A 16991-nucleotide genomic window follows, 5' to 3' on the forward strand; every position below is an offset into this window, starting at 1 on the left:
CATCCTATGGATGCGCCATTTCTGGGGCGGCTGACGGCTGGTGTTTCTAGCCTGGGAGGGGGCCAATATTCATGGCACCCTTCCTGGGCTATTAATATCAGCCCCCAGCTGTCTGCCTAGCCTGTGCTAGCTATTAAATTAGGGGGGACCCCACGTCATTTTTTTGGGGGGGTCCCCCATTTTAATAGCTAGTAAAGGCTAGGTATTCAGCTGGGGGCTGATATTAGTAGCCTGGGAAGCTCCGTGGGTATTACCCCCTTCCCAGGCTTCAAACATTTGCCCCAGCTGTCTGCTTAACCTCCGCTAGAGCCTAAAATTAAGGGGAACCCCACGCCAATTTTTTTTTAAATAAATCCTTTATTTTAACACTAAATGACAAGTACAGTAATCAACACTGTCACTGTACTTCATATATATGTGACTGACATGTTTCTATCTATCTAATCTATGTGTGATTCTCTATTCCTTCTATTCTAAATTGTCGGGTACAGATGCTGAATTGCCGGCCGGCTTTCTTAAAGAGACGGTGCATGAAAACACTATTATTTTTTTAAATAAATCCTTTACACTAAATGACAAGTTCTGTAAGCAACACTGTCACTGTACTTCTTATATATGTGACTGACATGTTTCTATCTATCTAATCTATGTGTGAAGCTCTATTCTGTCTGTTATAAATTGTCGGGTACAGATGCTGAATTGCCGGCCGGCTTTTTTAAAGAGACGGTGCACGAAAACACTAATATTTTTTTTAATAAATCCTTTACACTAAATGACAAGTACAGTAAGCAACACTGTCACTGTACTTCATATATATGTGACTGACATGTTTCTATCTATCTAATCTATGTGTGAAGCTCTATTCTTTCTGTTGTAAATTGTCGGGTACCGGTGAATGCCGCTGATGAATTGCCGGCTTTTCATGTCATTCTACATTATTCTTAGTTGTTTTACTTCATGTAGAATTAACCTACAAGGAAAGAAAGGGTTTATTTTCATTCCGATATTTGTGTCCCATTGACTTGCATTGGTTTCCGGTATCGGAATCGGCGATATCCGATACTTTTTGGGTATCGGCCCGATCCAATCCGATACGATATTTCCTGATATCGGAAGGTATCGCTCAACACTACTTATGATCAATTCTTGATGGATCTGTCTTGCTGACGGTTTTTATTCATTCCCTGTTTTGATTGTTATCTGTGAATTTTAAATATTTCAATAAAAATAATGCTTTTATAGTATTGAATTCTCTTCTTGTTTGTTGAGCCGATGTCTCTGGGCTCAACATAGTGTTGAGATACTTCTTCTATGCTGTAGAGGCAAAGTTGTGTCTGATAGCATGGGGGAGGGCTTAGTTTAGACCAGCAGCTGTGCCACAATGCACCTGGTCCGAACTGTCAATCTTCAGGAGAGCACCACCCCTGGAAAGCAGGAAGTCAGGAGGCAGGGAGCGATGTGCTCCCGAAGATAGAACATTACAACAACCCTTCAAAGCACCGTCAAGACACTCTGACCCTTATACCTGCTGCACATTCTCTTGTAGGAGGTCCCCCAAAATTTCAACCAGGTCAGAGAATGTTGGTCGTTCCTTAGGATCCCCATGCCAGCAGCTTAACATGATCCGATAACTATAATAAAAAAACAGTAATTTATTAGTTCACAAATAAATGGCAATGCAGAATTCTGGGGTAAAAAATGCTTGAAATGTCACAAAATTCTTGAAGTTGCGCAAAGATGTTGTGACTTTTGGAATTTTTACACATGTCCCGGGAGCTCTGACAAATTTTGAAAAGTGTGCAGAGCTCAGAGGAGACGAGGAGTGGCCAAGAACGCATGGAAAATTCACCATAATTTATGCCACAAAAGTATCCGGGTACAAAACACCACTGTTTCTGAATCAGGGCCAAAGAGTGTAGAGAGTGTCTACAGAGAAAGCTTCTAGGCCCAATCCTAAATTTGTAAAGGGCCCATAACTATCATGTGTCAGTTATCTTTTTTTTATATTAGCCATAGGTACATTTTGGGCCCCCTGACTCTTAAGGGCCCTGGGGCAGCTGCAATCTCTGCACTCCCTAATTATAATTTTGCTATGAGGAGCATTTCTGGCTCTAGAGGAACCAGCATTTTCTTGAATTTCATACACAGCCTATTGAGTTCAGCAGACGCTGTTTACTACCTAATTTGTCCAGCTGTATTGCTTCATAAATAGGAAGAACTTGCTGCTAGGTTCATTGTAAGCATCAACAAATGTAATCATTGGATTGTGTTTACAGACATTCATGCTGTAGAGAACTCCAGCAAACATATGGAATGTTGAGAGTGATCCAGAAGTAAGTGTTCAGGTATCCAGCAGTAAGTGTTCAGTTACCCTGCAGCAACCCCGCAGGAGAAATTGAAGCATTACACATTGATAGTTAATATCAATGTGTTGTCTGTGTAATTAAAGGGAACCTGTCACCAGTTTTGTTCTATATGAACTAAAACTATCACCTTATGTAGCACCTGTGCTGCATCCCATAAATGCTTATATAACCCCCTGTATACATCCCCAAAAACCTGGTGACAGGTTCCCTTTAATTACACTGACAGAACATTAATATTAACTAACAATGTGTAATGGCTTCATTTCTCCTGCGGGGTTGCTGCAGCGTAACTGGACACTTACTGCTGGATTACCCTCAGCATTCCATATGTTTGCTGAAGTTCTCTACAGCGCGACTGTCTGTGAACACAATCAAAACTGGTGACAGGTTCCCTTTAATGGATCTGTCGCGTCCTCTAGTTATACTCCTCATAGTGATTGCCCGCTTGAGCTGATACATGAAGGTCCTGAACAGGGGAAAATCAGAATTCCCTAATAAAGTATTTGATATTTTTTTAACCAAATAACCCTATAATGTGAACTCTTTTTTGTTTGTTCTCAGCATGTATAAGTAGAAAAAGCTAAGATCACGACTCCTATTGCCTGTTCACTACAGAAATATATGCTTATCACAGACCTCAGCAGTTTTTTTCCCCCAGGAATCTATAAAAAGTCTAAAAAGCCTGGGATAAATATCAGAAAGTGTCTCCTCCAGGCCTGATCAGTACAAGCAGCAAGCTTGGCACGATGATAACCGGGTTCCTGTCCACCGAGGGGGTTCAATGAATGGTTGCCAGGAACACTACGAATACTTGGGTGGAATGTTATGTAGCTTTCAGTTGCCTTAAAAGTTGCCAACTTGATAGTTATCAAAAGGAAAATATTGGTGACCCGGTTCAATTTTGATTTTAAGAGCGTAAGAAATGTAAGTTGGCTTCCAAATCGTGATCATTAGAACGGGCCGATCTTTTAGCGGCATATCATGTGACTGACCTATATGTGTTATGTGCTTACACCATGTCGAAATGTTCAATTTCTCTTACATGTCTATGGTGGCATACTCAGGAGCCCGCATGCGCGTTCCTTCTTTTAGACGTTGACAGAATTCTTCATTGATTTGGACTCCAGGATACGGGGAGGCACCTGTAATGTAACAATATAAGCCATCACTGTTGCTGTAATACTCAGTACTAACTGGTTTCTGCCAGTACCGCACCTACTGTTCCATAGAGGGTATGCACCTGCGATACGACAGGTGATGGAGAAAGCCTGGCTGTATATGACACCGTTATAGTAGCTACTTGCTACAGACCATTAGGGAAATCAGCAGGTTTCCGCTACGTAATCAGACAGCAGCATGATGTAGGGGTAGAGACCCTGATTCCGGCGATGTTTCGCTTAGTTTACTGTGTGCAGCAGAATTTTCTCTGTGACAGATCTAGCAGAGCTTAGCTGTATAAACTGCCTACACCACACCTTTCTGTGTGCATTGTACAGTGACAGAGAGCTTTCTCTGCTGCACATCCAGCAGAGCTCAGAATACTGAGCCCTGTATAACCCCGCCCACACCACTGATTGGCAGCTTTCTGTGTACATTGTATATTGACAGAAAGCTTCTAATTAGTACTGGGGGCGTGGTTGGACCAGGAGGCAGGAAACACTTAGTCCTGTAGTGATAATCTCCTGCTGATAAAACACTGATTGTATTGAAACAAAAACACAATCTATCAGCCCCTACATCATGCTGCTCTCAGATTACATAGCAAAAACCTGCTGAAAGTTTCCCTTTAAGTTAAATACTAAATTCATCTCCAATTAGCGTCCCCTTGTGACTTCATCTCCTGAGTTTTGCTATAGGACCCTGGTTCCTGCTCAACTTTTTAAACTGGGAATCAACAGTCACCCTTGTTGCACAAGGCCTAGCATGTCTGTAAGGGAAGAAATTGCTATGTAATTTTTTTAATAAGGGGTTCTTATCATCTCAGCGGCACAGAAGGGCTGGATACTCTACATTGTTTCTATAACTCCCAAAGAAGTGAATGGGAGTTACAGAAATAGCGTAGCACACCCCATTCGGATGTTCCCAGAGTCCTGTCCCCCTGTGGTCGGCACACAGAGGTAGATATTCCCATCTTAGCCATGAATGGGTGAGATGGGAATAACCCTTCAAGCATTCTTTACCTACTTGTATGAGTAACAGGATAAGGGATAGGCATAGTAGATAGTCACTAAGGCGGCTGCTAAGAGAGAGGTGGGTCAATTTCTCTATTTTTTCTTTTACAATAGATCAATCAGAGCACATAGGATTTCTGGGATATTTGATGATCCAAGTGTAGTGGGGTTCATCCTTTAATTGCAAATCACATTATTTCAGAATTTTCAATCATGCATTTTTGCAATTTTGTAACCCTACACATCTCTTAACTATTTACCATTAAATATATTGTCGTGTAGCTCCATTATGGAACAGCAAATGATAAATATATAATCCTCAACATTGAAATTTCAACACTGAGAAGGAAAAGTCATAGAATTATGGAAATCACAGGATGGGTAGACATGTTAATGATATGTCAATGATGAAAAAAAATGGAAACATTCTCAAAATATCTCAATTTATTCAGAATCTAGTATGAGTGTCATGAACAGTAATCCCTGCAGTTACAAGCCTCGGCATGTTATCAATAATATTATCAAAAGCTGGCTGAGTTACCTGGTTACCAATAATGGGGGTTCTGCCACACTGAATGCACTTGGGCGCAAATCATCAAGATCCACTGCTGGCAGCTCCCTTTGCAATTGTCGATCAATGTCATCCCAGATGTGCTCGAAGAGAAACAAGTCCGGAGACCCTGCTGGTCATGGTAGCCCATTCGATAACGCAGACTCCTCACAGTAGCACAAGCAACATGCGACCTGGCGTCATGTTAATAAACTGGCTCCCCAATTAAATTAATGTAACTTCGAGCTGTTAGAATGGAATGAAGACTAGAGGGGTCAGACTACTGTACATTATACCATCCCACACCATACTCAAAGGAGTAGGACTGGTGTGACATTACCTCATGAAGGCCTCTACATGGCGCTGCCCACGTGGTCTCCAGACCAATCTCAGACTATTATTGCATCCAAGACAAAAGTGGGACTCATCACTGAAATGCATAGACCTCCATTCTAGCCTCCATTACTCCATCCCAGCCTCCGCTCTCCATCTGGAGACCATATGGGCAACTCCATGAAGAGGCCTTCCTGGTCTTACTCCTGAAATTATGGTATGGGCTGGCATAGTGTACAGTAGCCAGACTCCTCTAGTCTTCATTCCAGAGATACTAAAAGCTAAGCGTTACATTGGTTTAGTTGTGAAACCAGTGGTACAGCCATTTCTCCAAAGTGTCCAGGAGCAATTTTTTGCCATGACAATGCCAGGCCACATGTTTGCTGGTACTAATGTGAGCAGACTGCTTGGCCTAAACTGGCTACCATGGCCTGCAGCATCTCCAGACTTTTCTTCCATCGAGCACATCGGTAATGTCATTGCTCGGCAACTGAACATTGAGCTGCCAGCAGTGGATCTTGATGATTTGCAAAAGTGCATTCAGCGTGGTAAAACATTCTTCAGACATAACAGCCAAGGTGTGGATCTCTCCTCATGGGGTTCATACTTGATACTGAATAGACATGTTTTGAAAATTTAGTTTCCAGTATTTCATCTTTTGCCTATCATTAACATATCGATAGGTCATAGGATTTCCATAGTTCCACAACTTTTCCTTCTTGGTGTTGCAATTTCGAAGTTGAGTAAAGTATATAGTGGATAGAACATTCCAGGAAAAAGTTCAAAATTCAACATCTGAAATAAAACAGTCCCCATCAATTGACTTACCAAGCGAGAAGATTTCCCATAGCAGCACCCCAAAGGACCAGACATCACTCTGAGTGGTGTAAACCTTATCGAAAATACTCTCTGGCGCCATCCACTTCAGAGGCAGGCGTGCCTGTAAGAAATTATAACATATTAGCGTGGAAACAAAGTCTCCTGGAAGGAATATCAAATTTTACTTTAGATCTCCTGATGATATTAGGACTTAACTAAATATTGCTTTTTAACAGATCAGTCATCTTCATACAAAACCTTTTGTGACTTCATCAGAAAAAAAATATTTTGAAGAGGACAACTCCTTTGTGTTAGAAGATAAGCTGATCACAGGGTGTTCCATTGCTGGAACCCCAAAGTAATTGGCTGTAATCTGTGGGAGAACGCGGTAGCCAATGTTCAACTTCTCTGCCACTGGGAACATGAAGTATTTACACAGTTTATATTGAAATGAATATGCTGTCTGTGTAATATACAGTAGTACTGGGTCTCCTGAAGTTAGAGAAGTGTGACACCCCAGGGGTCTGGTTGCCACAGTGATAGAGATATTACGTCTGAGAGCAGGTGGGAGGTCTCTTGGTCAGGGATCTTATGCATGCCACACCTCCTGCCCAGTCCTGGGAGGGGAAGAACTTCCCCTATATAAACCTAGGGCTGAGGCAGGGTTAGTGTGTAGAGAAGAAGTAGAGACAGAGAAGAGAAGCAGATCTAGGAAAAGAACATCAGGAGCTCTGTGGGAGCAGTGCTATAAGGAGTCAGGGGCTGGCAGCTGCAGAGCTCGCCCTGACTGGGAAGCTATCACCGGACCCGGAGTCCGAGGCTGTGGGGACTAACTCCTACCCAGCAGCAGAAACCGACCGGCAGGGGATTTCAGGTCCTCCGGCCAAGAAACCCGAAGGCACGGTCACACGCGTGGGACCAGCAGCGCCGTCGTGGAGCGGACGCCACTAGAAGGCCCCGAGTCACCGGCCATACGGGTGAGCACCACACGGTACACTCAGGGACGTGGGCTACTTATACCCGCCTCTAGCAAGGTAGCCAGAAGAGTACAGTCAGTTTGGGAGGCCTACAACTCCGCCTGGCCAGGGGAGATCCCATCTGCTCAAGGACTGACCAGGCCCCGATCGCTAGCCAGTACTCCGGGAGGGTCTATCTTTATCACCAGTAAAGACCCTGAACTACACCGCATCGTCTCTGAGTGATTCCTGCTCCCCCATCATCCACGTCGGCTGCCCTGAGGCCATACCCCTCCCGTTAGGGGTGATACTATCACGCTGCACAATCCTACCACCGTCCTCAGCGGTCTGCCCTGCAGCGGCAGCTCCTTCGCTGCATTCAACGGGTGGCGTAGTCGTCCAACACCTACCGCTAATACAACGCCACTTAGTCTGACTCCCTGGGCACGGACCGGGTCACCGCCACGAGACTACAACCCTCAACAGATCCGGCTCCGGGTAAGCTCCTGCATGCGCAACGCTGTGCGACACAGGTCCAGGGGTGCGTCAACTTTTGGCGTAGTCGGCAGGATCTCATGCCCGCAACCCCCGGTACTGCGTGCCTGAAAAGACTGTTCAAACTTACCAGTGGTGAAGATTCCCGCCATCCGTGGAGGTTTCCCGCCATCCGGCGCCATCTTCTACCTTCTTCCCGCCATCCGCGAAGTTTTCCCGCCATCCGGCGCCATCTTCTGCCTTCTTCCCGCCATCCGTGGAGTTTTCCCGCCGTTGGACGCCATCTTGAAGACGCCGCGCGGGAAGAAGAGGGGCGTGGACTCCGAAAGCGCGCGAGAACTGAAGCCCCGCCTCACGTCCGGACGTTGCGTAAGGTCCTGGAAGGAGCCCAGCAGACGCCGACGTCACAGGAGCGCGACGGAAGGTCCTCAACCCTGACGATCCACTGCGGAGCCGCGGCCTACGGAAGAGGATCATCGCAAGGTAGGCCACGGTCCACTAGGGGGGAGGAAGATGTCGGATACGGAGGAGAGCTTCACTGCCTCAACCCCCGCCAGCGCCACCGCTGCTGCAGTCATGCCTTTCACCATGCCCTATATCCCGGGAGCGGCCTGGCTACCCCAGTACTCAGGGGAGTCACATACCCTGCATGACTTTAGAGAAAAGCTGGATAGCCTCTTCCAGGTGTATCCCCTCACAGAAGAGCAAAAAGTGAGCATCCTGGTGGCCCAATTAACCGGGGCAGCCCAAAGGGAGGTAAAGTCCTGGCCACCTGGGGGGAGGACTGTTGCAGGGATACTAACCCGGCTGAGGGACACATTTGATACCCGCACCTCAGCCGAGATCAAGCTTAGATTCTACGGGTGCAAGCAGCGAGCACACGAGAGTATAAGGGACTATGCCCTGAACCTACAAGAGGCCCTGAGAGCCATTAAGCAGACCGACCCTGACGGCGTGGGAGACGAGGACAGGCTGTTGACTGAACAATTTATAGAGGGTTTATATTGCAATGCCCACCGAACCCAGTTGCGGGCAATGGCCTTACAGGACCCTCATCTGGGATTTGCACAGTTCAAGGACAGAGCCATCCGGGTGCTCCGAGAACCGGCACCAGGTGGCGTTGTGACCCACAGACGCCCCACTACCACTTACCACCAGGAGGCGGCACCCTTGTCGGCAGGGCCTGTGGGAGCTGATGCGCAGGCTTTGAACAATGACCCGGCTCCAGACCTGCACTATCAGGTCCAAGAGCTAGCTAAAAGCGTTGCCGCACTAACCCGAACTGTGCAGTCTTTACAGGTTTCCACTCCAGGGAAGATCCAGCTGGCATCCGGACCGGAGGACATCCCGTGGCGTCGACCAAGGAGGACCCCACCGGCCAGAGGAAGACCCAGCGACCGATACAACGAGGACGGACAACCCATCTGCCGCCGCTGCAATCAACCCGGACATATGGCAAGGTACTGTCCTTTAAACTGGCACAACCTGGGGTAGAGGGCCAAACCCCAGGAAAAAGATCATCAGGCCCATCGAACTGGCGCGACAAATATGTGGGAGGACGTCCAGTCTTGCCTGTGGTACTGGATGGCATCCCTATGAGTGCCCTACTGGACACCGGGTCACAGGTTACCACTATCCCGTACGTGCTCTTCAAGCAGTACTGGAATGACTCGGATATCACCCGCTACCCTGACGACGATTTGAGTATCATCGCCAGCAATGGTCAGCCCGTGCCACAGATTGGATTTAAAGAGGTGACCATTAAAATCGGTAGAGTTGAACTGGCGGCACAGGGACTGATCATTGTAGACATTGACAAGCACGAGAGTCACCCAAAGATAACTCTAGGAACTAATGTAATTGAAAATTGTCTTGCAGAGGTGATTTTCCTTTTACAGCAGGTTGCCAAGAACGCCAGCTCCGACCAGCAGCGAGTGCTCCAGAAAGAGATCCGGGCACTGATGCGACGGCAACAGATAGAACTCTCCGGTGGTGAGATTGGTAGCGTAAGAATGTGTGACCCTTTCCCTATTGCCATGCCCCCAAAAAGTGAAATGATGATTTGGTGCCGGGCAGCTATTGGTCTGAGAGGTAGAGATTACCAGGCAATGGTAGAACCAGTTTACTCAGACAGTAGGCCCACCATTTTGACAGCACGGGGGGTGGTCAATGTACGCCATGGGAGGGTGCCCGTTCGCATAATAAATATCGGGAAGAGGGAAGTGTACCTGCCCCGGTATGCCACGCTAGCCAAATTGTATACCATCAATCAAAATTCCATACAGTCCGTAGAACCCTTGCCTCCATCTTCCCCGGAGGAAGGTAACGGCTCTAAGGAAACAATGGAGGACTGGTGTCAGCAACTACATTTGGGTACTGACTCCACTCCCTCACACCAGAGACAGGGAGTCTATCGGGTGGTTCAAGAGTACGAGAGAGTGTTTAGTAAACACCCGTTAGACTTCGGGCGAGTCAAGGGGGTAGAACACCACATCCCCACGGGAGACCATCTTCCCATAAAAGAGAGGTATCGACCCGTACCCCCTGCACACTACCAACACGCCAAGGGGATGCTTAGGGACATGAAGGAGGCTGGGGTGATCAGGGATAGCTGTAGCCCCTGGGCAGCTCCACTAGTCTTAGTCAAAAAGAAAGACAACACCATGAGGATGTGTGTAGATTACCGGAAAATCAACCGTATCACACACAAGGATGCGTACCCCTTACCAAGGATAGAGGAGTCTTTGGCTGCTTTAAGATCTGCTAACTTCTTCTCTACCTTGGATCTCACTAGTGGGTACTGGCAGGTTCCTGTAGCAGAGGCGGACCGGGAGAAGACCGCATTCACCACCCCGATGGGACTTAGCGAGTTTACCTGCATGCCGTTCGGACTCTGTAACGCACCAGGAACCTTTCAACGATTAATGGAGTGCTGTCTGGGCCACAAAAACTTCGAGACGGTCCTGTTGTACCTGGACGATGTCATCGTATATTCCAAGACTTATGAGGACCACCTGACACACCTGGCGGAAGTGTTCGAAGCTCTGGCAAACTACGGCCTAAAGGTAAAACCCTCCAAGTGTCACCTCCTAAAACCAAAGGTGCAGTACCTGGGACACGTGGTGAGCGCTGACGGAGTGGCTCCCGACCCTGATAAGATCACCGCAATTAAGGAATGGCCAAGTCCCTCCAGTGTAAAGGAAGTGCGGCAGTTCCTCGGGTTGGTAGGCTATTACCGCAGATTCATCCCCGGTTTCACCAAAAAGGCAGCTCCTATGCAGGACCTCCTGATAGGCCAGTCCCGGAAGGCCAAGAACCAGAAGCCGCCCTTCAAATGGGAGAAGTTAGAAGAAGAGTCCTTCCGCCAGCTGAAGATGGCCCTCACGGGGGATGAAATCCTGGCGTACCCTGATTACAGCCAGCCCTTTATCCTCTACACCGACGCAAGTAACATCGGGCTAGGAGCCGTACTGTCCCAGATCCAGCAGGGGAAAGAACGAGTAATCGCTTACGCCAGTCGAAAACTGCGACCCACCGAAAGAAACCCTGAGAATTACAGCTCATTTAAGCTAGAGTTCCTGGCAGTGGTGTGGGCAGTCACCGAACGCTTTAAGCACTACCTCGCTTCTTCCCGGTTCACCGTGTACACGGATAACAACCCGTTGACACACCTGGACACGGCAAGACTCGGTGCCCTAGAGCAGATATGGATGGCCCGTCTGTCCAACTACGAGTTCACAATCAAATACCGGGCAGGACGCTCCAATACCAACGCGGACGCCCTGTCCAGGATGCCAAACCTACCGGACGTAGGAGAAGATCCAGAGGGACTGGAAGAAGTCGAACTCCCCGCGTTCCACCGTCATGGGACTATACAGTATTCCCATCGGGTAAGGAGTAAGCAAGCCGCTACGTTTAACCCCTTGCCTCACTACAACTTGGAGGAAACGCAAGACAGTGACCCTGCCGTCCGACTGGTGAAGGAGATGCTGACTCGGCCAGAGGCTCGCCTTGACCCAGACTCTCCGGAGGAAGCCAAACAACTGTGGGCTGAGAAGAGTCGACTGTTCCTTTACAAGGGGAAGTTGTGCCGCAGAATGGTTAACTCCCGGACGCATGAACTAATCTGGCAAGTAGTGGTGCCACGAAGAGACGCAGCCATGGTGATGGAGGCATACCACGACGGGGCTGGACACTTCGGATGGAAGAAGCTGGAGTTCCTGCTGCGCGGGCGGTTCCACTGGGTAGGCATGAGGGGAACCATCGAGAGGTGGTGCAGAGACTGTGGCCCGTGCAACCTAAGAAGGAAGGACCGTGCCAGCCAGAAGACCCCCCTTCAGTCCATCGTCACCAAGCAGCCGTTGAAACTGGTAGCCTTGGATCATGTAAAACTGACCCCAAGCAGAAGTGGCTACGTCTACGCGTTAACCATTGTGGATCATTACTCCCTGTTCTTGGTTGTCGTCCCCGTTAAGGACTTAACAGCTCAAACAGCAGCTAGAGCCTTCCAGAAGCACTTCTGCCGTCCACACGGGTACCCGGACCAAGTGCTGACGGACCAGGGACCTGCCTTTGAAGCGGAGGTCTTCCAGGAATTCTACAATCTGTATGGCTGCCGGAAGATAAGGACGACACCCTATCATCCGCAAACTAATGGACTTTGTGAGAAAATGAACCAGGTGGTAATGGATCTTCTGAAAACGTTGCCCCTGGAAGAACGCAGTCTGTGGCCTGAGAAGCTGCCCGACCTGGTGGACCTATACAACTACATCCCTGTAGGTTCCACCAACTGTACCCCGGCTTACCTAATGAGGGCAAGGCCTGGTAGGCTACCTGTTGACCTGGAGATGGGAGTCCTGACACCCGAGGACACTTCACCGGAAGCAGACTGGGACACAGAGAGGCAGCAGCAGTACCGGAAAGTACAGGAGAGCGTGGAGCGAAGTCTCTGTCTCGCTAGGGAAAGACAAGAGAAAACTTACAACCAGTATGCTCCCGCTGTTCCCCTGGTACCCGGAGAGCAGGTCTTGAAGAGGAAGAGACGGCTCCACAAGTTGGACGACCAGTGGGAGAAGGACCCGTACACCGTACTGCCCTCAAGCCACGACAACCCAAAGGTCTGTACCATCAGTAAAGACGGAGGGGAAACCACAGCCATTGTATCCCGGGATCACCTGAAGAAGTGTCCCGAACAGCTACGGAACCCAGAAGGAGAGCAAGAAGACCCTTGACCCGTAGAGGAAAGGGAAGATATGGTTAGTACTGTGCTCGGAGACTTCCCTCGGTCCTGGACTCAAGTCAATGGTGCAGTTGTGGTACCCATCCTCACGTTCCTCCAACCAGCATCCCAAGTGCCTACGGAGCAACAGGTAGAGCTGGAAGAGCAGCCGGTCCAGGAGGCAGCAGACTCCACACAAGCAGAACAGGAGGATCAACCCTCTGCTCATAGTGAGCCTGCCGTACCCCTAGTGAGCCAAAGAGCCCGTAGACAGCTGCCCAGTTTACCCTTGACAGCTCCTACACCCTGTAGTTCAGGGCCAGACAGTCAGCTCCGTAGGTCCACTAGGGCCACTAGAGGCCAGTTACCCGCACGTTGGAGGATTTGAAGTGTTTAAATTGTTTTATTTGTGGTCACCTGTCTGTTACTTGTAAATAATTATATGTTTCTAGTTATTTTTAGGAGTCCTTGGTGGATTTACCGGGAATCCTTGTACAATTGGTTGGAGCGTAACCTAGGAATGGACTAAAGACTGTTAAGGACTCGGGGCAGGACAGACCCCTACCTGGTTACGTCTCCCTGTTTTGGTGAAATGGACACCTTGCTTTTCTTCAAAACTGCACCCGGTTGCGGACACGCCGTAACCATCTTTATGTGTTTTTCTTATTGTATTATTATTGTTTATACCTTGTTATGTTTTTCTAAAAATATGTTTAGTCCCGGAGCACTAAATTTCACTAGGGGGGAATGTGACACCCCAGGGGTCTGGTTGCCACAGTGATAGAGATATTACGTCTGAGAGCAGGTGGGAGGTCTCTTGGTCAGGGATCCTATGCATGCCACACCTCCTGCCCAGTCCTGGGAGGGGAAGAACTTCCCCTATATAAACCTAGGGCTGAGGCAGGGTTAGTGTGTAGAGAAGAAGTAGAGACAGAGAAGAGAAGCAGATCTAGGAAAAGAACATCAGGAGCTCTGTGGGAGCAGTGCTATAAGGAGTCAGGGGCTGGCAGCTGCAGAGCTCGCCCTGACTGGGAAGCTATCACCGGACCCAGAGTCCGAGGCTGTGGGGACTAACTCCTACCCAGCAGCAGAAACCGACCGGCAGGGGATTTCAGGTCCTCCGGCCAAGAAACCCGAAGGCACGGTCACACGCGTGGGACCAGCACCGCCGTCGTGGAGCGGACGCCACTAGAAGGCCCCGAGTCACCGGCCATACGGGTGAGCACCACACGGTACACTCAGGGACGTGGGCTACTTATACCCGCCTCTAGCAAGGTAGCCAGAAGAGTACAGTCAGTTTGGGAGGCCTACAACTCCGCCTGGCCAGGGGAGATCCCATCTGCTCAAGGACTGACCAGGCCTCGATCGCTAGCCAGTACTCCGGGAGGGTCTATCTTTATCACCAGTAAAGACCCTGAACTACACCGCATCGTCTCTGAGTGATTCCTGCTCCCCCATCATCCACGTCGGCTGCCCTGAGGCCATACCCCTCCCGTTGGGGGTGATACTATCACGCTGCACAATCCTACCACCGGCCTCAGCGGTCTGCCCTGCAGCGGCAGCTCCTTCGCTGCATTCAACGGGTGGCGTAGTCGTCCAACACCTACCGCTAATACAACGCCACTTAGTCTGACTCCCTGGGCACGGACCGGGTCACCGCCACGAGACTACAACCCTCAACAGATCCGGCTCCGGGTAAGCTCCTGCATGCGCAACGCTGTGCGACACAGGTCCAGGGGTGCGTCAGAAGTTCTTACAGCAGCTGTCTACTCAAGTTTGTAGATGATATGAATGGTTAGTCCTACTAAAGACTTAAAGGGGATCTCTCACCAGATTTCACAACACAAGCTGTGTACACTATTAAATAGATCTCTTAGGCAAAGTAACACTGGTGTACTTACTTTAAAAATCCATGTCACAATAGCTCAATATGTTGGATTATACAACAGCTGCAGGCTTATGCTAGAGGTCTATGTTAAGAGGAACTGTCAACATGTCATAAGTGGCCAGTTGTTGCACTTATCTTATATCCGCTTCTGCCCTGAGCATTCTGTTTTTTGTCTTTTTCATCTGTTCCAGAGATATCGGCCTTTATACTTAGTGCTTATTTTTATGGTCTTTATAAAAAGGGGCATGGCTTCTCTGGGGAGTATGACTCCAAACTGCTCTGCATTATTATCTTGTGAATAACCCCCCTTGGTAAAGACCAGAAACATTATCACAAAATTAAAAAGGGCCATATCTCTGGAACTATATGGTGGACAAAAATGAAAAAAATTGAATCCTAGTGAAGCAACTGGAATAAAATAGCAAAAACTTTTTGCAACGGGTTATGGGCCCAGACCACAGCAACACAAAAAGAGCGCAGACACACAGGACAATACAGCAAGGTGAACAGACTAATACAAGAAATCTTCTAGAGCTTCCTACGATGGAAACGTAATATATATATAAAGGAATGACGGAAAATGACCAGATGCTCAGAGCTTAAACTTACAGTGTCCAAACTGAATAATGACATTCACCAGTATGATAGTTTAAAGAGGAAATGTTACTGTCAAGAGGCGACGTGTGCAAGGTTATTACTACAGAAAGACCACAGATGAAAGGCGTTGCCCACTATTCGGACAATCCTTTCTCAATTACTATATTCCTCTATGTAAAATAAAAAACGCCCTGTACTCACCTCTGCTGTTCACATTGTTCCTGCGATGTCTCCTGGGGCAGCTTCACTCATACTTCCTTTGAACGTAACAGACGTCTGGAGGATTAAATGCAGAAGGTACTGGTCATGGGCTCCTCACGTGCTCATTAAAAATGCACAGAATTTATCCATAACAGTAAAAACCTGCTGTATGTTTCCAGTCTAGAAGGAGGACTGGGTGTGTGCACAAGATGCGTTTTTTTTGCTGGAAGTTTTGTTAAAAACTTGACGAATTTCCTAGTACCAGCAATGTAAATGAGATTCCTGAAGTCTTAGGCACAGGTGGCTTATTTTTTCATTCCAGATTTGCAGCAATGAATGGCTAATCACTGCTTTAAAAAGCCACATGGTAGGCCCTGTTCCTTTGTCACAATGGTGAAGACAAAAGGAGCTGTATGAGGACATCAGACCTGCTATTATTAACAAACACAAGACTTCCAAAGGGTATAACGCCATCTCCAAAGACCTTGGTATCCCAGTTTCAACAATGCTCAATGTTATTAAGAAGTTTTCCAAGCATGGAACCGTCAAGAACCTCCTGGGATGTGGGGGAAAGAGGAAAATTGACAAGAGATGTTTTCGAAGCTAGGTGCGTATGTTGGAAAAAACACCACGTCAAACATCTAAAGACCTGAAGGCCAACCTGGAACAGTCTGGGGTCATGGTTTCAACAAGTACCATACGCCACACACTAAACCAAACAGCTTTATGGGCGAAGGCCAAGGAAGAAACCATTGCTGAAGAAAAGGCATAAGGCATATGAAGGAATGACTGATCTTTGCCAAAGAGTACCTTCACAAATCACAATCCTTCTGGGAAAATGTTCTTTGAACAGATGAAACAAAAATAGAGCTTTTTGAACAGTTTGTTTACAGACGGTGCGATGAAGCTTTTAAGGAAAAGAACACCTTACCAAAAGTTAAGCATGGTGTAGGATCCATAATGCTGTGGGGTTGCTTTGTTGCGTCTGGTATCGGAGGCCTTGATCGTATAACAGGAATCATGAAATCAGAGAATTATCAAGAGATTTTAGAGCGAAATGCCCTACCCAGTGTAAGAAAACTTGTTTTAAGTTGATGATCATGGGTCCTCCAGCAAGACAATGACACAAAGCACATATCCAATATACAGGGATCGTTGAAAAAGAAAAAATGGACTGTTTTAAAATTTGCCAGCAATGAGTCCTGACCTCATTCCCATTAAAAATCTTTGGGGTGAGTGCAAACCTGACATTAGGAAAAAGAACCCTGCAAACGTTCAAGAGCTTGAACAAAGTGCAAAGGAAAAGTGGGAGAAAATTCCAGCTGAGAAGTGCAATTGTGGCACCCCAGGTCTGGTCGCCACGGTGGCAGCAATGTCATGTCTGAGAGCAGGTGGGA

At 47.9% G+C, this 16991-nt stretch overlaps 1 protein-coding gene across 2 annotated transcripts in view; it reads right to left on the reverse strand.

The window, feature by feature from the left end:
- FLT4 (fms related receptor tyrosine kinase 4) overlaps nt 1-16991 on the reverse strand; it is a 338737-nt gene that overhangs the window by 34065 nt on the left and 287681 nt on the right. For both annotated transcript variants that reach the window (XM_073649775.1, XM_073649774.1), the window contains exons 24-26: nt 6249-6360; nt 3409-3508; nt 1526-1631 (exon numbers count right to left, since the gene is read on the reverse strand). In XM_073649775.1, coding sequence (XP_073505876.1) covers nt 1526-1631; nt 3409-3508; nt 6249-6360 — 318 coding nt within the window. The remainder of the gene's footprint in view (nt 1-1525; nt 1632-3408; nt 3509-6248; nt 6361-16991) is intronic.

The sequence above is a fragment of the Phyllobates terribilis genome, unplaced genomic scaffold (assembly GCF_046119375.1).
Source record: "Phyllobates terribilis strain yellow unplaced genomic scaffold, ASM4611937v1 Scaffold_10__3_contigs__length_209671492, whole genome shotgun sequence".
Classification (NCBI taxonomy): domain Eukaryota; kingdom Metazoa; phylum Chordata; class Amphibia; order Anura; family Dendrobatidae; genus Phyllobates; species Phyllobates terribilis.